This window comes from Vespa velutina, chromosome 1 (assembly GCF_912470025.1).
Source record: "Vespa velutina chromosome 1, iVesVel2.1, whole genome shotgun sequence".
Lineage (NCBI taxonomy): Eukaryota > Metazoa > Arthropoda > Insecta > Hymenoptera > Vespidae > Vespa > Vespa velutina.
The window spans coordinates 13812164-13838208 of NC_062188.1; the positions used below are offsets into that span (position 1 = coordinate 13812164).

General features: G+C 35.7%; 1 protein-coding gene and 1 long non-coding RNA gene across 25 annotated transcripts in view; both read left to right on the forward strand.

The window, feature by feature from the left end:
* Positions 1–26045, forward strand: part of LOC124948123 — a 309114-nt gene that overhangs the window by 222988 nt on the left and 60081 nt on the right. For all 24 annotated transcript variants that reach the window (XM_047491390.1, XM_047491483.1, XM_047491335.1 and 21 more), the window contains 2 exons: positions 6777–6895; positions 17949–18249. In XM_047491390.1, coding sequence (XP_047347346.1) covers positions 6777–6895; positions 17949–18249 — 420 coding nt within the window. The remainder of the gene's footprint in view (positions 1–6776; positions 6896–17948; positions 18250–26045) is intronic.
* On the forward strand, positions 18273–20351 carry LOC124948257. Its single transcript, XR_007100635.1, has 2 exons — positions 18273–18754; positions 18853–20351. It is a non-coding gene; the product is annotated as an uncharacterized LOC124948257 (long non-coding RNA).

The following is a 26045-nucleotide window of genomic DNA, read 5'->3' on the forward strand; positions in this document are numbered from 1 at the left end:
TCTCGAGGACATAAAGTGAATTTTACAAACGTCATGTGCAGACAGGTTGAGAGTTCAAGGCGACAACTGGCCCGAAGATGAATCGTAAAATCAATTCGATTAGTTCGATACGATTCGCATGGAAATTCGTTTGAAATGGCAAAACGTTCTACGATCTCTTGCCTTATCTCTTGACAAGTTCTCTCTCTCTCTCTCTCTCTCTCTCTCTCTCTTTCTCTCTCATTCTCACTCGTCTTTACATTTCCAGCAATATTTGCATATCTAAATTCGACAAAGTTGAGGAGAAAGCGCATTGCACGACATGGCATGGCACAGCACGGCACGCGCTTGCAATACACGCTCGTGACCCACTTCAAGGTGAAACGACGTCGACGTTAAAGCGTCGTCGACGTCGTCGGCACACATGCATATACGTACTATGCGTCTAGCGTATGCACAACTCTTTCTACGGTACTAGCCATTAGGCAAAGGGCACAAGTCTTGCCTGGTGAATGTGTAAGGGCTGGAAAGGCTGTTGAATATTCAGTTGGAACGATTCTCCAGCCTGGGGACCGAACACGGTAGCTCGTAACGTAACGTAGCACACCGACGTAATACCATCTGCCTCCTTCGGGACGGTATGCTATCCGTATGTAGATCCTAGTATTTAACGACTAAACCCCTCCTTTTCTTTATTTATCCCTCGTTTCCTTTATTTTCTCTCATCTTTCAACCCATCCCGACAGTTTCTCCCTCTCATCGGATGTCTTATTATCTTCCTTTTTTGTCATATCTTCTCACTTTCTGCTTCGTCTTTCTATTTCTGCCTGTCTACTTGTATCCTTTTTCGTCTCATTCGCTCTCTCTCTCTTTCTCTCTCTCTCTGTCTCTCTCTCTCTCTCTCTCTCTCTCTCTCTCTCTCTATATATATATATATATATATATATATATATATATATATATATATATCTTTCTCTCTCTCTATCTCACTCTCATTCTTCTTGGCCGCTCACTCGAAGCTTTACAATCCCGAGCCAAAAGGGAACAAGACACAGAAGAACCATCCCCATAGTTTCCTTGTTACGTAATTAAATGATGGCCTGACCGACTTGTTGACAAGCCCCAAGATGTATCGAGTTAGCGGCGAATTAAGCTCATCATCCACGGCTCGATTATAGCTCGCGTACGAACAAGATCAAAAGAGAATAGACAAGTATAGAAGTCACTCGCATGAGCATAATTATCATTATCTACGAAGAATCTTTTGACATACGATGCATCAAGAGCATCTACGTTTTAATGAAAAATATTCGTAAAAAAATAAAAAGAAATGAAAAGTTTCACAAATGGATTATTCAACTGAACTTATGAAATAATACTTATGTGAATTTCTGTTATGAAATAATCGATATCTATCTATTTTTCTTTCTCTCGTTCCAACGACAAATCAGTAATTTCATTAAATTAATACCTTGAATTATCTTCCGACGATAGATCTGTGTCGCTTTTGTCGCTTACCAACGTTATTTACTACCTTAATGTCATACATTTATTACTTTTGGCTCTATGTCGTCTTATTTTTGCCCCAAGTTTAAGTTTCAGCTTCCGCGCAAGTATTACGAAGCTCATTAAATCCCAAAGAAGTTAGATGATGATAACAATTTTTTGTAAAATCGGATCTGGATGACGGAAGGAATAATGGAATACGAAAGGAAATCTTCAAAGCAAACGAAACTCAGATAACGCACATAGCTTTGATTGATTATCATCGACCGGTGAGATAGGAAAGAGGCTTCCTTTCGTGCAAAGAGAAGTAATGAAAGATACATAGATAGAGAAAGAGAGAAAGAGAGAAAGAGAGAGAGAGAGAGAGAGAGAGAGAGAGAGAAAGAGACGAGGAACGAGGAACGAGAAAACGCTCAACGAAGATTTCCTGCAATTAACTCTGAAGTTCCCCTTGCACGAAATTTTGTCGCGCAACCGCAGGGAGAGCGTCTTGTACATTGATTCTACATGAAACGCGTATGCGTTGGTAGATGTGCGCAACGTAGAATGTGAAATGTTCGCAAGGTTCGCTGACACTGGCCGTTAATTAACCAGACTTCAGACCAAATTGTTCCCTGAGCATGCGGCCCGCAACCCTACTTGCTTGCTCCAGTAAGGTGGGAGAGAACTATCCCTATTATTTGACATCACCGTGACTCCTAACTGCTTGGCTTTTGTTTCTATCTATTTCTTTTTTTGTTATGGATAGTCGGTTTTGTATTGTTATTTACATTTGTAATATTTCTTTATTGATTTCATTGTTAGTTGATAATGAGATATAAAAGATAAATACATCGATGAAGAGCCAAAGATATTTAATATTAATTAAAGAAATTAAACTTAAAAGTATTTACTTATCTCTCGAATTCTTCGCTTTTCTGTTCTATCGATAACTAACGTCACGATAATCGATTTCAGCGATTACTTATGCACGGAATCATAATGCTCGCTTACAATAAAATATTAGAATATCGCAAGCATTCTATATATTTATATACTAAAATGAAAATAAGGAAACATAGCTAAGAAAAAGAATTAGTATTCTGATATTTTAAACGACAATATTTTGAAAGTGAAAACATGTGGTGATTTTCCTTATAATCATATTTATATTCTATCTATTCCTATCCTATACTGGGTAAGGTATGAGGAGAAAGCCTTTTTATAAGCTGCACGATTTTTGCTTTCAAATATGTAGTAATGGCTAATGAACTTAATAGGTCCCGTTAAATCATGCGAACTTCAGTATCAATTAATCCATTCCTCTACTATTTAAGTTCACTAGCCATCACTCCATGCTTAAAAATAAAAACTGTGCAACTTATGCGGTTACGGCGGTGTCAAATAATGGGGATCATCTTTTCCCTCATTAAAAAAGACTTTATCGGAGCAGACAAGTAAATGTTATATGCGGTAACTGACTTATACCTTGCGCATAATGTAGCATTTTATACCTAAGTACTTAAGTACATGTGTTTTGAGTTTCTTTTTAGAGTTAGTATCCGACAGATATTGACCTATACTAATGCGATACTTATGAATAGTAAAAGAAAACAGTTTCTTTATGACATTCAACAAGTAAATTTATCAACTGGTTTTATTTTCTATTTTATTTTATTTTATTTTTTTTGCATTTCCTTTTACGAGAAAATCGTAATTCATTCAATTTCAAGAATATTGACGCGATTTTTCCTACTTCACATTAATTTTCTTTTTACAACCAACCTAGACTAGTCATGCGTTCTCTTTAATATTTTCCATCGTTGACTAAGAGGACAACACCAGAATGACGGTGATGTTGGCTTAGATACTTTTATATCTTCGTAGTAAGCGAGTGACACGTTTTCTTTTTCTATTTTTTCTTTTCCTTTTTTTCTTCATCTACTGGCTTCTCATTTTTCGCAATCTTCCTCATTATTTACGGATGCACGAGTTTTTCATCTCCTTCTCTCTCCTTCTCTCTCCTTCTCTCTCTCCCTCTCTGTCTCTCCCTCTCTCTCTCTCTCTCTCTCTTTCCCCCTCTTTCTCTTGCTCTCTTATGATGCTTGCTAATAAGATGGACTTTTTAGAAAGATTTCGACTGGCCAGAAGCAACAAATTACATTCCTGTTCTCCGTACTCCCTATACTCTCATTTTGTAGCATTTGCTACATATAAAATAGATTAACTATTTCCTTCTTCTTGGTTCTTTACGGTTAAAATGATTATTCGGAACAATGTTTCGTTAAAGTTTCGTATCGTCCTTCAACGACTTTCATCTTTCAAAAGATGAAAATTTTATGGATAAAGAAAATAAAATAAAAAAAAAACATAATTACAAATTCAACAATTTTGAGAACTTTAACTTAGCATTGCACTTGATGATCACTTTAATAAATCTTTTTCTATTTAATATTTATTAAACTGGGCAGATTTTATTATAGATAATATTCCAATGATCGATAAACATTTCATTATGTCTTGAAATTTTTTACAAAAATCAGACTAAAGAATCACGTAAAATATTATAATCATAATAATTGTATCTTGTTATTTGCGTTTTACAAATACTTTTAATAATTTATATATCTGAATCAAAAAAAAAAACTAAACATTACGTATCGAATGAATTCTGTTTGAAAATCGAAGGTATCCATTTTAATGCAGTTGAAGGAACGATAACTGCAGCACTGATAGAAGCATCCTTTTCCTCTCGCTTTCGACTCCCTTTTAACGAAGTATCAATGTTACCACCAGCGAATTACGTATTCAGGACCGGTGTTGGTCGGTGTACTTTGGCAAGATCTCGCAGCATGACCAAAGCTCGAAGCAGACGTTGGACTCTAGAGGATAGAAAGGGAAGAGAAGAGACACGAAGAGGGGTGTACAAAGGCCAGGAGTAATGATGTTTGTTTAGCTCTCGAGGAAGGCCCGTCTGAGGGCGAAAGATCTGGGTTTTGGCACGGAGATGATGGTCGAGGGACGGCAGGATTGGGAGCTGCCCGAATCTCTATCCACTCTCTCTTTCTCTCTTTCTCTCTCTTATTCTCTCTCTCTCTCTCTCTCTCTCTCTCTTCTTTACCTCCCAATACGCGCTTACCTCGTAAATTGAAACTCCCGTGTGGTAGTACTCATGCATCTGAAGCTCCTTAGGAGTTAAGCAAATTAGATTGTCTGCTTAGAAACTGAAGGAACGACTAACTTCCTTTCAACATCTTCGTGATGGATAAAGTGTACAATAGAACAAAAATTTTGTTCGATTCTTAAATTTCCTTCGTGTCGTTGAAATAATTATGATTAACTAATAGTGCATCATTCTTAGCGAATTCGCTTTATTGTGAACGAAGTCTGGAAGATACCGTAAATCGTAGTGGAGCGCGAACCACTTTAAAAATATATACGTAATGCTGTAAAAGAGCAATAAAAGCGTACAAGTTAAAAAGGTAGAACTACGCTTTTATATGGGATTTAGTAAGAGTTTTTATCGTATCGAGCTCGTATCCGTGCGAGCGTTTTCAAAGAAATACTTACGTCCACTTAAGGTTTACGTCAGTCCGGAGTTTTACTACGCCGTTGACACTTTTCACTCGAAGCATAAAAATTTCTATAGGCAAGTGTGTGTCTAAAGTAGCCAAAGAACCGTCCTTGCCACTTAAGAATAAGACGAATTTCTGTTTCGAAGAAAAGAAAGTTCAACTTAATTTCTTCCTTTTTTCTCGTATATACAATAGGACATATTTATAATTGTTATGAAATAAAAAGAACGCAAACGAAAAAGATCTTTCGAATAATAGAGAGTCTCAATTCCATGGCTTTGCACGTTTCGCTCGTATTTATTTATGTGACGTTGACACTAACAACATTGTTATGAATATATCGAAAATTAATTTCGATTTAACACTGACTTTCTTTCTCATATTGTTTCCAAGAAATTCTACCTTGCGTGTGACTCCTGATGTTTATTTGTGTTCCTTTTCTCTTCAAAAAGAAACAAGCAATTTCAAATTTTTATCTCTCGCGGACGATGATGAGGGCACAACATTGTCGCACCCTTGAGACGATATTTCAAAATTTCAAACTTGATAAGGTCGTAAGTTCCACTTAAAAACGTGATCATCTTCAGAGAAATTCTTCCTTCTCATGGGAATAGCTAAATATCTTTCCTGTATCTCTTATTTTTCTTTTTTTTGGTATCTCGTTTTACATTCAGCTCTCGTAGATATAAAAAGTTATACGAGAAATACGAAAACGAAATAAGAAAACAAGAAAAGGAGAAAATGAAAGAAAATGTCGTTCGTCATGAACGTTAAACGTTTTTCATTCACTCGCACATGGCTTTTCGAACGCATTCTTCGTTCGTGTATGTAGATAGCTTCGTACATCGAAACGAAGCAGCGACGAGAGTTTCACCGCTCGCGTTGAGTCCTTGGCTTCCTGAAATAGTTTCTGAAATAGTACGCGTCGCGGCACGTGTAATAAACCCAATTTCACATATTTAACGGACATACCGTCTCTGGCACAGCCAACAATGCCTCCAATACAACTAGAATTAAATCTACCGAGCAATTATATATTGAGATGGGGACACGACGATAAAATTCTTCTACGAAGACAATTTCGAAACGTTATTTTGCATATAAGTCATCTCGAACATTTAATCAAGATTAATCGTGATTGCGATATTCATATAACTATACATATTTTTATATTAACGTAATAGAGAATAAAAAAGGACGAACGATGAATAAGATTCTGTCACTCATCGTTTCCATATGACTTGATTCGAGACGAGGATAAGATTTTAAGAGAAGACAGCTGATAGACGTTAAAAATATGTCTTCGTTCGAAGTACATATTTCATTATGTAGAATAATAAACCCTGAAAAAAGAAAAATAATCCTAATGGTCGGAAATTCGAAATGTTTATCTGTATAAAAAATCTCTAAATTCTGCAATCAATATAATAAAACGATATTAACGTTTGTAAATCTAAATGAAACACATTTTAATTAATGTTCCGAAAAATATTGAAAATTATATCTTAGATCGTGTATTGATATTTATCATGTTAAAAAGTCTTATCACGAAATGGAAAAAGATTTTTATTCCCATTGACTTTTAATCAATGTATCTTTAAGAATTATGTAAATTGCAGGATGTTCAAAAATTTAGGAAAATATGCGAAAGAGATGTGGGAGAGGTAACTACGGCAATGTAATATCTCGTTCGTAGTGGGACGCATAACTGACATGCCAATCTCGCTTCTGTTGTAGATATGCGGGAAGGTGTTCAGCAACGCATCAGCGCTCACGAAGCACAAATTGACGCACAGCAACGAGAGGAAATATGTGTGCCTGATGTGCGGGAAGGCGTTCAAGCGGCAGGACCACTTGTGAGTACACATACGTTTACTTACGATCATGTATATATGTATTATATCTTCGTTTAGGCATATTTTTCATAGGCTAGTAAACATACAACATATCGATTTATTGCAAGGTATTAACGGTCAAGCAGGAAATTAAAAAAATTTGTTGCACATAAAATGCGTTTCCATCATCCATTAGATTTTTCGCGAAGATAACAGATTTTTACGTTCTTGTTAACTTCTTTTTCCGAGCGTAAAATAACGAGCAAGAACTACACACGAGCAGTCTTACACTTATGTTAGAGGAAAATGTTCTCGCTTGTGACACCGAGTCGTTCGTTACGTTTATCAAGACCTCTCCACGATCTACTTCAAGCTTGTTGTATATACGTATATGTAGAAGTAGATGTATACAAGTATACACCTACATAAGAGTCTCGTGGTTTTCTTGTCGAGGTATTGCCTTCGTCACCGCATCAAAGCGTTTCTTCTCGAGCAAACGAACCTGCCGGTATCCCTTCGAGCAGTACAACCACCGGTAAATAAGTTTTATCTTTTCTAGTACAAATCCTAAAAGAATAGAGGGTTCTGCCGAAAGAAAAAAATTATAATTATATAATTATTATAATAAAATTAGAATTACAATTATATAAATGATAAGACTTCAAAAGATTAGTTTATTGTATCCAGCCTCTTTAAAATTTCGACTAACTTTTCTACTTCACTATTATTTTGTTTACGCATCAAAAAATCGTATCGATCTTTTTCCCTTTCTTTTCGAGATTATAATCGATAGAATGGAAAATTTAGTAAATTTTATTAAAATAAAAAGTTAACGATTTTGACTTGAATAAATCTCACGTATAAATCGAAACAAGAGTGACGTAAGAATAAAGAACTAAGGGGAAGGTCGAGGGAAGCAAGTAGAAAGGAAGGAAAACAAAATAGATAGAAAGGTTAGCAGTAGAAATATAGAGCGTACTAGGAAGACTAAGGATTCAATTCTCCTTGGGAAGGAAGAAAAGGAATAAGAGAGAATCGATGGTGGCAACGGAGGTGGGTCTTGCGAAGTTGACTACCTGACCGGCTAGCTGCCGAGTTGGATCCGTTGTATTTTCTTCAAAGACGGATTTCCAAATCCCCATGCTACGTCTTTCTTACCCCTAACCCTCTTTCTTCCATTTCTATCCAACGTTCTTTCCTTTCTTCTCTTGCTTCGTATGCCTTCCTCGGAATTCGCCATGTATTGCTGGTCCATTCGAGCTGGACAGTATTTTTCTTTTTCTCTATTTCTCTCATACTTCTTACTTTCTTTCTTATTTCTTTTCTTTTAGTTCTTCTTCTCTTTCTTTTTTTTTCCTCTCTCTCTCTCTCTCTCTCTCTCTCTCTCTCTCTCTTTCTCTCTCTTTCTTTCTCTTTCTCTCAATAGTTTATCCCTTGTTCGATAAAAAGTTAAGCGGTTCCACGTTCGTTGTAAGCCCTGAAAACTAGCAAGGTATTACTTACGTTCGATCGCTAAACGTTTTCTTGTTTTTCGATAAACTTCCATGGAATTCATTGAATTTTCAATAAAATTATAATTATATTAAACAATGCGTTTAATCGCAAAAAGAAAAAACCGTGAATATTTTCGAATACTAAGATCATTCTTATTTTAACTGCTTTATAGTATACGAGACAGAAATAACGAAGAATATTTTTTTTTTTTTGCAAAAGAAACGAATGAACTAGACGAGGTTGGAAATGGCTCTTTATTTTTTAATTTAATTCCTCCAATCTGTCTCTTGGCCTTTGAAGTCCTTCAATTTTCCCGCGATAACTCCGTAATGGAGCATATTTTTTCTCTGAAGAAAGGAATTAAGGATCACCTTATTTATTTACGCAATATACTTTCCGAGCTTCGTGCATGACATATTCGAAATATTGTTTCGAAAAAGTAGCAAAAAGAAAAGGAAAGAAGGAACGTTGTTTTATTTATTTTCAAGAAATATGAGATTCGCCAAAAATATGTATGTATATTATAACCACAATCGATTTATTATTTAAGTTACATATTATCTGTATATCGTTCAAAAATGAATTAAAGAGATTATTAGTTTCTCTTCGAAAAGAGCGTTTCACTTTCAGAACACACGAAAGGCTCATCGTCTCGTTCTTTATAAATTAATCATCAAATCTTTCCCTAAGAAATCCCTAAAAATCAAGAGTACGAAAAATAAAGAATAAAAAATTTATTATTTTGTAATATTTTGGCAATAGTTTCTTTTTATCTAGAAATAGTTTCTTTTTAGCTAATTGCTTTGTTCTACATTAGCGATGGGATGTAAATTTAAAGGATCAATATTTCGTAGCTTCTGAAAAACAAAATCTTAAGGATGCGACACGAGGAGCACGAGATTAAATCTGATATTCGCGTTGTAAGACTAAACGCTCAAACTCGAAGAATAAAGGAGCTTTAGAAATATATTAAATATTTTTCAGTAGACTATAAAGGATAAATCCTAAGAACTTTACTTAAATTATTAATCTTAACTAAGTTACATTAGTAAACTAGGCCGAGAAACAAAAGTAATTAAGACAAACGAGATCTACGTGGCGGATAGTATGTTTGTAGGTGTTGCTACTTTGAAAGTTGCCGAATAAAAGATCGAGAGTTAGTACCTTTTTAAATTTATATTTTGAGTGGGAGGAAGAGGAAGCTGATATGATGGAGTTATTTTTTAATGCTACTTGAGCTTAGGTTTGTCCATTATCTTTAATTCGAAACGTGTGTGATTTCAAAGACAGGTATAGACAAAATATGAATTACAAGCATAATAGGGGAACATTGTTATCGTTGTGTAATACTTCTCTCATGCTATATAACAATTGAATTATTATGAGTTAGAGTATTAGTGAATCATAGTTTCTCATATTCATATTCTTCTTTGATAGTGTCGTACATCTTGTAGTAACCCATATTAGATAGAACGCAGCATCGATATATATTTATATTACGATAAATTTATAGAATATAAAAAATAATAAATATAATTGATACATTATATTAACGAATATATAAATTTGCTACAAAAACAAGATTTTATTGGTTATTTTTTCAAAAATAATAAATAATAAAAGTTAAAAAATATATTTATGTATATTATAATAAAAATCAAAACATATGCGTTAGTTTTCACCCTATCTATGAGATAGAATTCCCAACGCTATTATTTTTTATGGTTTTCTCTGAACTAGTATTAGCTCAGTTTATATTATTACCATTACTGCTATTGCATTTCGTGTATCATTTCGCATTGATGCTTTTTCACGTGAACAGTCCTCGACAATTTGGATATGTGATCATTCACTAGTAGATATAATTAATATTAATGAGATACGATGATAAATACAAAATGCATTTGGCATTTTTTTTCCATTATCGTATCCTTGTTTTTCTGCCATATAATCGTATCAACAGTTCGTAATATTCGCAGTTGTTTTTATTCTGTTTTTGCTTATATTGATTTTATTTTGGTTCTTATTGATTCTATTATTGATTTTGTGAAATTAATAATTTGTATGAAATTGATATGAAGAAAAGTGAAGATACATTTATATGTCATTTATAGCGACGTCACCATTTTTCAGATAAATATAACAAGGATGTATTATTATCTAAACAATTCCAAAGAAGAAGCCGCCGTCGGTCAATATGTGAACAATTTTCGGGAACTTGGAAGAGCCAAGGGCAAAGGGAGAGTCTTAGCAAATATTTATTGTTCGAATGCATATTAGACTTTCCTAAAGTAAAAGAATGTTGAGATAAAACATTGTACATTTTTCATCCATAAATGAGAACAATTGTAAATAAAATATCCTTATGATTATCAATTCTACGTTTGCAAAAAGTAACATGCCACCATTAACTTTACTGTTATAATGTAGAATGTACATGATGTACATAATATTAATGTATGTTTTTTATTACTTTATTATTATAGCTAAGAGTGGAACGAGTTTCCAAATTGGTTAGAATGATAAAGATAGGATAGAGAAATTTAATCCGAAGTTCATGAGAAGGCACTACTTTTATTTGTTTTGTTTGAGAACTAACGCAATACTGATTAATTTTGTTGACCTTTCTTTAAATATAACTAAAATAGGAGCACCATACGTTGTAATATTATAGATTATATTGTGAATGATTACTTAGTTGATTCTCAAACAATTACATTATCGTCGTAATTGATTATTTTGCTTGTTTGACTGTCCTCAATCATTACTTCTTTTTTATGTTATATAATGTTTTACAAATGTCTACAGAATAGGAGTGAAAGCACTAAATTTAGGGCAAACATAACAAATAATAAATACATTAATTGCAAACATACACATATTTGCGTAAACAAGTAATGTATAATGCAACGCTTGTTTGACAATTAATTAAGTCTTGTCTTTTGAAAAAATTTCGAAGCCAATATTTCAGTCAGGATTATACTTTGAAAAGGTCTTTGAATTAATTGAAAACCTTCTACGTTGCTGACTATATATCAGTAACATATATTAGAGTGTTGACCACGTATGTTCTAGCACTGTTTTCACTACGTGAAGCCTTTTAAATTTCGAGACAAGCTTTTTGTTAACATTCCTGACATAACTTAATCACCTACTTGATTTGCATTTTAGCTTTCTTTGATCTTCACCGAAGATTCACTGAAATTCAAAAAAAAAATTTTTTAATTTTACACAAATTTCTATCGACAGATATATTTTGACTCAAATACTCTCGTATTTTGTCGTTTACCTTGGTGTTGGTTTATGTCAACGTATACCAATCTAGTAGGAGTCTCATCCGTCGACCTACACACAGTATTTTAATTTGTGAACTCGACCATATCCAACGAAACGTCCCATTTATTCGATGTTACGGAATTCTTTGCTAACATCGGGATTAAATCTCTGTTGAAACGCTCCACTTGACCACTCGCATGCGGAATTCCGCGTACAGCAAAAACATGGTGAATATATTCCGTTTACAAGAAATTTTGAAATTCTTTGGACGTGGTTTCTCTATCGCTAATGATACATTTCGGATGTCTATAAACACAGAAATAGTTCTGCAGAAATAGTTCTATTTTATAGTTTATACATTCGTACAACCTAACGTATTTCAAAAAAGCATTGACCGTTAAGAATACGTATTTACAACTTCTTTTAATTTTTTTCAACGGATCACTATGACCTATGTGTATGAAACGGGACATAGCCATTCGAAATGCTATTCAATATTCCTTCTGTTTACTACTCACTAGAGAAAACTTAATACGTTTGAGACATAAAGTTTTATTTTATCACGAATTTTTGGAAACTAATACAGTAGAGTAATATTCTGGACGACTTTATCAACATAGACAAATAACCAAGATTATCGTGACAGGTCTGAATCATATTGGTCTTTATAGACCCTAAAACAAAAATTTGCTGTTTTTAATCAATCAATAGACCAGGTCATTAATCAATTTGAAAAACTTATTCTCTTTTTCTTTCAACTTGCTTCTTATTTCACTTATTACATGATTTTGATCGTGTTTTAAGGTCTCCTCGAAAGTATTTGCTTTCAGAATTAAAGTGCTTAATGATTGAGTGCACAATCGAGTTCATAGATGTTGTTTCACCTAATGATCGTACAGTTGCAGATTTACAGTCTATTTACTCAATGTTAACCTAAAACTGTCACGATCTGTAATTATGCTGAACAGGATACCAAATAAGTATATACATGAAAACGCTCTTTAGCAAAAACCACTGTAAGATATTCCAATTCGAAGGTTTTGATACTTTTGATTCCGCAGGTGTCCTTCGGCTGAAATAAAAGATAGGTCGAAACTTACCATCTTTTTGCTTTTGCATCAGAATCACTCCGAATCAGCTTGGGCTAATGTCGCAATGGATTTCTAAACTTGGAAAGTAAATCGACAACACAGGTTGCGTCTTCAAGCGTTTCTTCAAGATGTTAATGATCACATATTCGTTCTCTTCGAAGCTAAATTCGAGATTTTTAAGCGAATCGTACAAATGTTTTATAGTCATCGAAAACTTCTTCACGAATCGTCGGAAAAAGCTCCAACAAAACCAATTAATTAATGCATCTAATGGACTGTGTATGGGATCGGGAAGTTAACTATAGATTCATTATATTCTCTGCTCGACCGTATTTTCTTCTCATCGATGGAATAGTCTAAATACGGAATCTCTGAAAACAAGAACGAACATTTGTCGAACTTAAATTGCAAATGAGCTAACAAAAACACTTCTTCCAAAAATTTGCAAATGCTCTTCGATACTCTCAGTGATTAATCGTGATTTTGTTGTGTTCTTGAAAGTTTACATACAGTTGAATTTCATCGGTATTCTTGCGTACTAGCAAGATGGAATTATTTAAAGCGAATTACTCGGTCTAATTATTCAGTCCCGTAAATAAATCATTCAAGGTTACTCTCAATACTTCTTTCTCCGCGAACAATAAATGTCTTAAAATAATGAACGAATTATAACGAAAAATAATAAACTGATTATACTTCAGATTAATTTCTATCTTAAAATTGTGCGTACTTGAATCGATTATTGATCTTCTAATTTCGCTAAGCTCGGTAGCTATTTCGAGATTCGATCTTCGGATCAATATGAAGCATGTCCAATACACACGTCGAATTGTACCTTACATCGATAAGCATCAGCTGATCGTGAAAATCGTCGTGCTTTGGTTGGCCGTAATTCGCAATCACGACTAACTACTTCGTCTTAATAACGCTGCGTACGCTATCGTGTTGTCGGGAACAATGAGGAAACTGACATTGACCGGAACGTGACTAATACAGATCAATCTTGTAAACAAACATAAAATAACTAGTTTCAATCTATTAATCCGCACAAATTATAATCGTTCGGAGAAATCGAAGATCATTGCGTGTTTATCGGAACATAATAACTTTTTATGAAGCTTATTAAGCAATGTTTATAATTGCGGATATTACGAAATAAGATATTATCATTCGTGTTCGAAAAAGAATACATTACGGGAAGCACATATGTAGGTACGTTAATAATTAACGCTAATTGGACTATATTCGACATGTTTTTAAGCTCTGATAGTTTCTTCTTTGGACAAGTATTAATCCAATAGACAACCATAACTGTTTTCTGTCAATAAAGTGAGTGATCGAAGTTTGTATCGATCCACATTATATAGCTCACGAGGGACTGGCCAACGTAATGGGATCAGTAAGAGAATCGTTCAGTTATATGCTAGCCGAATTTATAGCATTTCTTGAGTTTCAATTCGAGCACGAGCGAAGTTAGACTTGATAAACCGATTATTGAAGGAGGGACCGACGTATACGGGACTGTGTATCGGACTTGTTGAATCAAGTATATATGAGAAATGAGTGGTCCTGAGATGTACAAGATGGCAGATGAGAAGAACTTGGGAGAGAACGTTCGTGAGTGAAGCCGGTGCTTAGAAGGGAAAAGCTTTTACTGGAATGAGAAATGAGAACCTGTTAAGATTTTAATTCCAAAAAAGATCGAATAATTATATTATATTTATAAATAATAATTAAGTCAGTTAATAAAAGACAAAATATCTGTTCGAGCGTTAGTATCAACAATAACATTGGCAACCTTTTAAGTGACTTCCAAGATGACGACGATTTGTTTATAAAATGGAGACAACAAGTTGAATTACTTCAATACATACGATTTAAATAAGAATTTTATGAAAGTCTTGATTGGCTTTAAATTAGAAAGACGATGCTTTCAAGTGATTAAACTCGAAGCCGGATTATTTAAATCTCCCGATATATGAATTATTGAACAAAATAGCCAATATATTTGATCATCGGCCAAGCAGATTCGAGTTTGAAGGAAGGTTGTGACAATTTAACGAACAATTTGCTGACTATTATCACGATAAGATCATTTTAACGAATCGAGCCCCGACTGATAAAAGTGAAATCGTGACTTATCTGATCAATGGCCTTCGAGATCAAGCTCGTGTACAGAAGTTCCGGACAAAGTGTTTCGTACACGTGGGACGGCTATAATTTACACAAGCTATACATCGATACAATGGATGCATGGTGGACACAGTATTCTCTTGTTGCACTTGTAGTTCATATTTTGTCCATACTTGTCGCTGAAGTCACAAACCCTTCAAACAAAAGATACCCACTAAATGTTTCCACTTATGTGAGAACATTTAGTGGGTATCTTTTCGAAATTTCGAAGCGTAGATGCCATTGCATGAGGTCCATCTTTGAACCCTTGAAATTTCCAGTAATGAACGTTCAATTAATTCAAAAGTCGAACGTTTGAAGAACGTTCCATTTTCAGGGAATTTCCATTTAGTTTTTTGAAAATCTGCCTTTGAGTGCATTGAATCTTATGACCAAAGCAGAGCTTTATTTTTAAAAAAGTTAGTAAAGACATAGAAAGCTAATATCTCCGTTAGAAAAATCGGAGAGCTACCTATCCATGCTCTAATTAATTGTAAGTTTCTCTAAAACTAAAATTTTCCCATTTGAGAGAAAAATAACGAAGAACATTCTTGAAAGCAGAATCTTTTCTAAAGCTTAAAGAAAAAAAATTTGTTCACGGTTTTTCATCTTTTACGGTCTTGAAAGTGACGCTTGTCTTCGACAAAAACTATAACATCATTGTAACATTCCCGACGTATCTTTGTTATCGAACTAAATCAACATAGTTCTCTTTCATTGCTCTGAGGGACACGTTCTGAGGGGTCTGATAGAGTACGTGAAATAACGGACAGTGGTAGATTGTGGAAGAGAAGTAAGAGGAAAGGGAGAAGAAAACCGAAGGGAGGAAGCGCTTATACCTCAAGAGGTATTCTCTTACTGAGCTTTTCTTCGAAGCGTAAGGTATATTACTGTTAGAAGGTAGCCGCGTTTCTTCGTCCGAAAGGATTTGCAACAACGTTGGGCTATGGGAAAAAGAGTGGGTGGAGAAGGGAGAAACCCTGAGAAACGACGAGGAATGGCGAGGACAGAATTACTTTCCCCCCTTTCACTCCCTTTTTCACTATCCCTTTACCGAGTCTTCGTCCGCTCGGAATTTCTCCTTCGGCCGTCTTACGAACGAAGACTTGCTTTCCCACCTCGGTGCTTTCGATATTCCCTTTGTTCGCACGCCTCCTTCTCTACCTCTCTTTTACCTTCCTTCCTTCCACTTGCATTAAGAACGCTCTACTCTGTCGTGTCTGGCGAGAGGAAAAACAATGGAGAGACGTTGAGAGTAAAAAAAAAAAGAAGATGACAGCCCCTTCGTTAGCCTCTATCGTTTTCTCGAAATAAAAGGAATCTCTTAGCTTCTTTTTGAATTTTATAAATCAACGCTGGATTCAGTTTCCAAAGTTTCCAAGCCGCAGAAAAGTTCTTCATATATGTATATATATATGAATACATGTAATATATATATACGTTCGTATATATTCATAGAGAGAAGTATGATAGTGAAATAAATCAAGATGAGTCTGGTCGATAATAAATATCTATAGCTACATACTTATGAAAAATTGAGCAAATTAACTTTTACGAATAAAAACTCGCTGCGTTTAGTTTGAACTTTCAAAAGGAAGGAAGGAAGATGAAGGTGAATGAGAAAAAAACAAAAGAAAGAAGGAAAGAGAGAGAGAGAGAGAGAGAGAGAGAGAGAGAGAGAGTTTAAAGGAATCCATTCGTACCATCGATAGGCTATAAAACTTGACTAGATAGAGGAGTGCTCCGCGACGACATTTAGAAAATTTACCGGGACCGATATTTCTACGCTCGAGTCCACCCTTGTCCAAGAGATTTTCTCGTGTCAGCTCTCTTTCGTAAAGAAGGAGCCAAAGATTGGTGCGCCCTCCTTCCGAACTCGTTAAACTTTCAGAAAACCGGAAAGACTCAGTCCGATTTCGTCTATGTATAAATCACCAAATGGCTAACCAAGTGGCTAACCAAATGAAATAAGAAAGGAACATTCTTTCTCCTTTTTCTTTTCTTTTTTCTTTATTAGTATCGATGAACAATGTAACTTCGAAATTATTATGTTCTTTCTGTAAGGGGAAGAGGAATGACTCGGAAGAAAGAAAAGACGTATATTATTGCAAAGGATGATTCAGGATTGTCTCGTGTTTTATCTATCTTTAATCTTTGATCTCTAGTATGTCTTATAGAGAACATCAGTACTTAATAACGTTGTTTTCATCACATAAATTATGATTGGAGTAAAACAATTATGACGAGAAATTCATGAAAAAAGGAAGATCGAAAGATCTTTGAGATTTTTCTTGGATCATCGAAAATATTTTTCTTACATCATTGAAAATATCTATCTTAGATTGTATTCTCTCGAAAGAACACGATTGCATAGCTACTTGTTGCTTCCTCGAAATCTCTTTTTGTATCTCTTTTTTTCGATTTATTTTTTCTTTTACTTTTTAATTTCGTTCTGTGGTCATTGGCTTTTGACTTTACCAGCTTCCTGAAGGCGACCTAAAAGGATATTCTAGGGGGACTGATTCCATGAGCATGTTAACTATGCGCGATTCGCCGTTCCGTTGTTCTTGTAAAAGAAACTGACCGGATAAGGCCCATCGCTCGATGCAAGTATTCGTAGAAGTTACACATTGGAAAAGCACTCAAGATGCTTCGTGCCGATAAAGCGCGATTCCCGCATAATGCTTCACCTACACACACACCTATACCAAGCTTATCCGACAATGAGATAAAGTAGATCGGTAATGAGGATAGCCGTATAATCGAATCGTCTATTGCCTCACTTACTCTCTCTCTCTCTTTCTCTCTCTCTCTTTCTTCGAACATTACCAGAGTTATCTCGTTTTGAACGATCGCAAAGCGACTAGATTTTTATCGCGTACCCTTTTTTCTCCCCGAGAATTGCCCCTTTCGCGTTTGATAAGGTTTGATAAAAAGTATTTCTTAAAAAAACACTAATTGATTTTATTTATTTTAATAGATTAAATTAAATAATATAAATTAAATTAAAGAAAATCGGTCGATTGTTCAATTCTCTTCAGGAACGGTCACAGGCTGACGCATCGGAACAAAAAGCCATTCGAGTGCCAGGCCGAAGGCTGTGGAAAATCCTATTGCGATGCGAGGAGTCTAAGGAGGCACAGAGAGAATCATCATGCCGGTTGTAAGGGAAACGAAAGTGTCAATCCCAGTAGTCCGACGACGGGGCCTCACACACCAAACACACCCGGTTCTAATCCCAGCACTCCGAGTACGCCTGGCACTACCTCGACGTCGAATGGACACGGGCATACTGCTTTGAAACAACTCTTAGCCACCGAGCCAACGAACCAGCAACAAAAGGTACGTGTCCTTTATATATAACACGATCTCTCTTCTATTTTGTTTTCTCTCGACAGCTATATATAACGATTAACATTGAAACACAAAGATCCGAGGATAACTCGTATAAGTAAATTTCTACGCAATAAACTTTTTCCGTTGGATTGATGCTTCGTTAGACGAAGAAACGATAGAACATTGTCTCGATTTAGATCGTCACTACTTATCTACGAACACGTAGACCTAGTTGCGATTTCCTCGGAATTGCTTCTCGATATTGCTTTCGCTCAGGATAGATTTAAGGATTTACCGAGAGAATCCAGCGTGGATCAATTCGTCAATGTGAAAGAGGATTAGGTGCCTTCTCGGGATCGTCGAGTAGTACGCATTAGGAGCCGGAAATAAGACGTTATCAATTTTGCGTGCATCGATCGTAAAGAGTGACGTATGTATCTCTAGCAAGCTCAATTAATCGGTCCACGTTTTATTCCACTGACAATGAAACATATGGAGCCCAAGTATCACGGTAAGAAAAGAGTCGTTAATTCTTTTTACAAGTTAAGGATAATAGGATTGGTAGTGTACAGATAATTGGAAACACACAACCGTTAATCCCTCGAGTAGAAATACTCGTGTTTTTCGAGGCGATTTGGAGGAGAACTCTAGGTATTCGCTTCCACCTTTGAACTCCGATTATTGGCGAAGCCTGACTGCTTACTTATCGGACTTTACTGGCTAAAACGTAAGCAGCAAACTTGTACTATACCTAATTAAACTGCGAGCTATCGTCTGGCGATAAAAGAATGTACGAAAAAAACCGGACCGACAAGGAGGAAGAGGAGGAGGAGGAGGAGGAGGAGGAGGAGAAGCAGGAGCAAAAGAAGAGAAGAGTAGTGGTAGGTACCAGGGAAGGTATGCCACTGGCAGTCCTCTTTGTCTTTCTCTCCTCCTTTTAGCCTCTTCATCTACCATCGGCCCTGCTGGAAATTTGTTCTTGGTTTCATGGAGCACGGAATTATCGCTGCTTTCAAAGTTGTGCACTTACACAGGTGGAGGGAAGGTAAAGATCGACGAGAAAGAAACTACGGTGAAGGGGTGCGAACGAGTGTGTGGAAGTAGATATAAGAGAATAGGACGACTGATGAGAGAGACAGAAAAAGAGAGAAAGAGAGAGAGAGAGAGAGATAGATAGATAGATAGAGAGAGAGAGAGAGGGAGAGAGAGAGAGATAGAGAGAGAGAGAGAGAGAGAATAGTTAAACCGAGACTCGGAATCTACGATATTGAGTTAGAAGTAAGGCAGTATACTGAAGTGGGGTCTAATAAAATTTGATGACCGGGAACTTCGTAATGAAAATGAGACGCGAAAAGAGGAAAAGTTGATGGCGGGCGGGGTGGCGATGTAAGAGAGAAAGAAAGGAAAGCAGGGTAACGCGAACAAGAAACGACGCGACCGACTAGGAAAACTTTTCAGAAGCGGCCTTGATTTATGATATTTCATCGATCGCCGTGAACGCGCGCGTACCGTTCTTTCTTATCGTTGGTACGAACGGATGAACCCGATTTATAGCGTTCTTATACTTAGCGAAGAGAAAGAGGGATAGATCGATCTCTCGTTCGTTTCTATGATGAGACTAACGAGTCCACGTCCACAAGAGAATCGATCGGAGGCCGAAGATAACAAGGAACTATTAATTAAAAATGTCTTTGAGACGATATGTGACGTAGAAGAATGTTATGATCGTTCGGCGAAGTTCATTCATAAGAAAGGAAAGTATTCGTTATTATAATTCCTCTCACCTTTGTTCAGAAAGACGATCCTACTTAGGAAAAGGAGAAAGCCCCATGCTAATCTGATTAAATGAATCCTATTGTCTCTTGCTTTAAACGAGTACGCCGTCCTGCAATTACATTTCGAGCTCGTTTCATTCGGCCGAATATGTACGAATTGTTTCAGGAAAACGGTTCCTCTCTACTCCGTAATATTTCGACAATTCTTGATCCAACATCGTCTTTCAATTTTCTTAGAAGATTATACTAAATATTGAATTTGCCGTGAGGAAACAGAAATAAAAAATAAAGTTTTAAGTAACATTAGAGAAAAAGGAAAGACAGAAAAAGAGAGAGAGAGAGAGAGAGAGACAGATAGATAGACAGGGACAGAGAACAGTGAGAAAGAAGAAGAAGAGAATCAACGATATGTTCGGTCGATTGACAGGTACAATTTTCTCGACGTGTCAAAATGCAAATTTCTAAGACGAAGGGTGCGAAAAAACTTTAGCGTCGAATTCAAAATCGCAAAGAGGGAAGGATGGAATCGGAATAAAGAACGGGAAGGTGTCAAACATTCTCCGTTGACGGGATTTTCTCAGATGGTCCGTTAAAGAAGAGTAGACGGCGAGGAGAAGGAATAGGCGAGTAAAAAAAAGTGATTCGACATCAAAAGATGTGTCTCCCAGATCCGAACCGAGTTCGAATCGTGCCATAAGAAGTTGCATCTGTAAGTTATGATTATCACCTTGGAAAATCACTGTTTTTGTCGTACAACCGCATGGGATTTTAGACGAAGAAAAATTTTCATAATGTTTCCTCTTATAAGATAATTTCTTCTCAGGCAACTTACTACGAAAAATTAAATTTTTTCTTTTTTTTCTTTTTTCTCAATTGCGCTTTAAATGCTTGAATAAAGAAACGAATGTTCGTACGTTTATTAGAATTTGCGAACTCATTTTGATATAGAGATCTTTGAAAAGAAAAAGAGAAAGAAAGAGTGTGCAAATATATACATATACCTACAAGAGAGAAAGAGAGAAAGAGAGAAAGAGAGAGAGAGAGAGAGAGAGAGAGAGAGAGAGAGAGAGAGAGAGAAAGAGAGACAACAATGTAATCATTGTCAATGCATCCACCGAGTGCACTTCTCTTACGTAATTCTAAGCAATCGTAATTGCTGTTTCAAAGAGGCATTCGAAGTGCACTGGAATTATCTTCTTACCACTGTAAGATTGAAAGTCAGATCAGAAGGATCCTAAGGACGGAACACAAATCTAACTTTAAAAAGTTTTTTAAAAGGTTCTTACAAATTATTCTAACGATTAACGAAAATATGTTTAAAAAAATTGACGCAAAATTGACCTTGATCTTAAAATCCAAAGTTAAATATTTGTTTTTTATTGAGATTCACTACTTATTGCAAAAATGAAAAGTGTAAACCGTATGCTGCAATCAAATGATTATTTTAAAAAACAATATGGAAGTTTTTAGCGTTTTTTTTTTTTTATCTTGAATTTCTTTTACTTGCGTACATTCTCGCTCGCTTGTATTTATTAGTTTGAATTAATCATATACATGTTATATGTTTGTGTACTCGTGCACATTTACGATCTCATAAACGTATGTGTATATATACTTGCACGTCTCTTTGCCTTCGGAGAATCTTGATCGAGATCAAAAAGAGTCTCTGAATGGAGTTCCGATCCTCTAGGAATATTTTCAACTTTGCAAATTACGTTCGACTTGGTTCGAAGTTTAGGAATGTTTTTTTTTCTCTTCATCTCTCTTTCTTTCTCCTCGTTTTTCATTCGAACTATCGTCCACTGGAATATGACAGGCAATATATCGACGAATCAGAATCGAGTATTTAAGAACTAGTCAAGTATTCAAGCTTAATTATTAAAAATTTTTTTCTTTTGTCTTTTATATTTCTTATCAAACTTGTCGATATCTTTTATTCTCAATTACGAAAGCACAGATCAGTGTTCGTATAGATCGATTAAGCAAGATGGAAGAAAAATGGAACGAGACAACTGGGAGTTGTCTCATTCAACGAGATAACGGAAGGTTTCTTCGATCGATCTAATTAGATCAAGCCCTTTAATTCGTCTCACGATTCCGAATCTTCGAGGTTTCGCTTCGATGTTGTTAATCCGTGGACAAACGAAAGAATTCTAGTAACGAAAGGTTGCTCGTTACTTTGTCTTTATCTTGTTTAGACTATTGCACCGGAAGTATTCGTCTGGAAGTTCTTCATTTCGAAAGTAACTCTAAACTTTTTGAATTACGATAAACGAGCCAAGTAGAGTAAAAAAGTTCGTGCGATCTTTCGAAATGAGATCCTTCTTTTCAAGAATTTCACGGCACCAAATTTTATATCCGGAAATTCCTCAGAGATGAGTAATTTCGGAATCTCATTTGTGTTTTAACTCATTTGGAATATCGGGAGGATCACGCATACTCGAATTCAATGGGAAAGCATTATACAGAACGAGATGAATGATTTCTTTGAATCGTATAATTGTGTTTCCACCGAGTACGCTAACGATTAATCCTTCGCCTCGAATTTCATCCAATTTTCCAAGCGAAATTGCCAAGCGACTGCAACTTCGTTTTCGTTTGACCAAGAATATATCGTGTTCTGTTCTATTCCTATACCGCGATCTTAACGAGTATTACCGCTTAATGATCTCTTTTAAGAACTCTACTGGAAAAGGCAGATCCGTATTTTTATTCGACTATGGTGTATATAAATGAAGGATCATTACTGTAATCGTCAAAACGTGGAAAGAAAAATATGCCTCATTTCGATTTGACGGTGTAAAGACCAGAAAGCTTTATAAATAGATTCATTTATCACAAACGAAAATCTACGTTAAATAGTTGGAAGAAAAAATTCCAATTGGACGATCCTCCTTTGCGTTTTCGTATTCATTTATAAAAGACCAACAATGTTCCTAGTATTTATAAAACGACTGTTATTAGAGATAATCCTCTTTATTTAATCCACCTTATATTACGGCAAAACGTGTATTAATCTTAAAAAGGATATAGGGAACAAATTTGTGGAATTATACGAAAAGAAAATCGAGTTTCTCTATAAATTCCTTGGTATTGAAGAACACGAGCTATAAGCATCGAAGCGTAGAAGTTGCAGAATTCCACGAATCACCGGCTGAGAACGGAAATTGACGTCCACTCCCGTAGGGGCTTTACAAGCGAAATGGTGAGGGGTTCTATCTTGCTAAGAAATGAGTTGCTCAGAAAAAGAAAAGATATATAGATAAGAAAGATTTTTTTCTAAGATACAATCGATTAATTATCATTAAGGCTTTTTACGGAAGAAAAGAATAGAAACATTGACTGTCGTCTTGTAGATTCACACAAGATTCTAATATCTTTAAACATGTCTTTCAAAAAAGTTTTTACCTCACTCATTCGTAAAAGGAATTCGTTCATTCTCGTTTTATTTTCATTGTACGGACAGAGAATTCATTTTGCGAATTGAATTCATGCTTATTAGATTTCCATTGTTTGAGCGCGTTCACGATTCTCGAGCATTGTCAATCATGAAGAATAGTTTTATTATATTACAAAAAAGCTCAACGTTTGATCTGCCATATCATTGATGGAATGTACGGTATGTGCTTTCACTTCATGATAAAAACATAGTGAGATCTATAAAATTCAATTCACCAAGGGATGCTATTTCATTAGCTAGGCTACTTCTGTCATTTTTACTTCTACACATTTTATTCAGAAAGGATCAAAGGAATGTGTGCTATCAGAGTGATATGTGATTTTGGTTACGCCTATACCTAAGCGTGTATTTAAAATGGTTTTGTCATTGGAATACGAGTGAACATAGAATTTAAAGCACGAAGAATTTATGTTAGCCGAGGCTCTTGCGTTTCTCTTAAATTCTATTACGATATGCTCGATGAGATCGTTCACTCGTAATAAGCAGTGATAAAATAGGAATGCAAAGAATTACAGAACTTTATACTTCTAGCTTTATACTTTTATAAAATGTAGAAATCTCTTACTGTTTATTTAATTTTTTGCTTATACGAAAATCTTTCCTTTCTCTTTTTTTCCAAAGATATCGAGATCACAAAGTAGATTCTAATTTTAACTCTGATTTACAGCGAGAATCACTTTCGGTATTTTCTCTTTTTATTTTTATTTTTCTTTTTTTTTTCTTTTCTTTTCTTTTTTTTTTTTTTTTTTTCTTTCCTTCCTTCATCGTGGAAGGGCGCTTGTGAAAAATAAACGAGTCGATGCAACTCGGTACAACTCGGTACATCGTCGTTCCGATCCATTAAACCATACGCCGTGGCAAGTTTTTCGAGGTTGCGCACGCGTGGAGACAGCTACGTCCGTGTATGCCTGTATAAGTGGTGAACACAGCTACGAGAGAACGTTCGATATTCCAGCGTAAAGCAACGTACACGAGCGCGAGTGAGCCGTGAGGAAAAAGGCTAAGCACTAGCGTTATTGATGACCGACATGTCGGACAGTTCGCCTTGATTTATCGGTCTTGAAAAGAAAGAAATATCTCTCCTTCAGGCCGACCATAAAAGAGAAGCAAAGATAAGCGTTCGAGAGTCTCAGCTGATACGGGACGACGGAAATTTACAATAATATTCATTTCGGAAAGTAACAATGCATCTCCTATGATTTTATTTTTCCACATTTCATCATAATCGAACAAATTTTTTTACCATAAACTGCAATACAGGTGCGAGAATTGCTCGATCGGATCGTTATTAAAAAAGAAATATCACTGATATTCAAAAATAATGACTTGATTGATTACATTGTAATAAGCAAAATAGTCAATCGAGATTCGCTGATAATATAATCGATTTATTTCACTATGATTAATCACTTTGCTAGGTTAATTCGCCAACTTTTTACTCAATATCGACTGCCTCTATGTATCTATAATCATTGAGTTTCGAAGAATCTCATAAAGAGTTAAATCGTGAATGTCTTTTATATTTTTCTTGGTTCGTCCCGTCAGTGAAATCTTTTCTCTTTGTCTTTGGAAAAAGAAAAAAGAAGTAAAAATACATTTCGTGATACAATAAAAACGAAACATATAGAAATAGAATAGCCAATAGTGAATTGCAAATGCTAAGAAAAGGACGTGAATGTACAATAATATTCGTTCGAGATGAACAAAAATTTCACCAAACTCTCGCACAGAAGAGAAAGAGAAAGAGAGAAAGAAAGTGAGGTGAAGTAAAAGAGAGAGGGGAAAAGAGTGAGATAGAGAGAGAAAGAAAGAGAGAGAGAGAGAGAGAGAGAGAGGGAGAGAGAGAGAGGGAGAGAGAGAGAGGGAGAGAGAGAGAGAGAGTGAAAGGGAAGAAATTCGTGCTCCAGATTCGTATCCTCGGGGCTTTTCAATATGAAGCACCACTCGAACGTGTTATCGATTCCACTGCGAGATTCTCGTGCGATTTTAGTTCAATGTATTTGCCGCGCGCGTTTCTTTTCCTCCTTCCTTCTCATCCTCCTTCGTTCAATCTTCAAACTCTTCGCCGCGCCCATGCTTAAGAGGTAGTCGCTTTTTTCTCCCCTGAGTTAAGTAAATTCAATTGACGATGCTTTCTGGAACAGTGACTTCCAACGATGAGATATAAGTATCTATAATAACGATTTCTCCATAAGAGCATTATTATAAGCTTCTGAAATATCATAACGAACTAGATATTTAACCGATGGAGATAATCGAAACAACGTATGGAAGAGATCTCGTTGATAATATTTTACGATGAAAGATCAATGACGAAAAATCATGTTACCTTCCTATGCAGAATAAAATGGGATCCGTAAAAGTTGAAAAAGTCGAAAGGATATCCGGAGAGCTAATATCGCATCGCACGAAAAAGCTAATCGAGTTTGCACGTACTAGCTTCGACGCAGCGACTATATCGCCGAAGGCTACCCTTATAGAACAGGATATATCGGGATGAGAAAGAGTGGGAGAGGAATTGGGACGATGGATGGGTATAGGAAAGCGCTAGGTGGAGGGTAGAATTT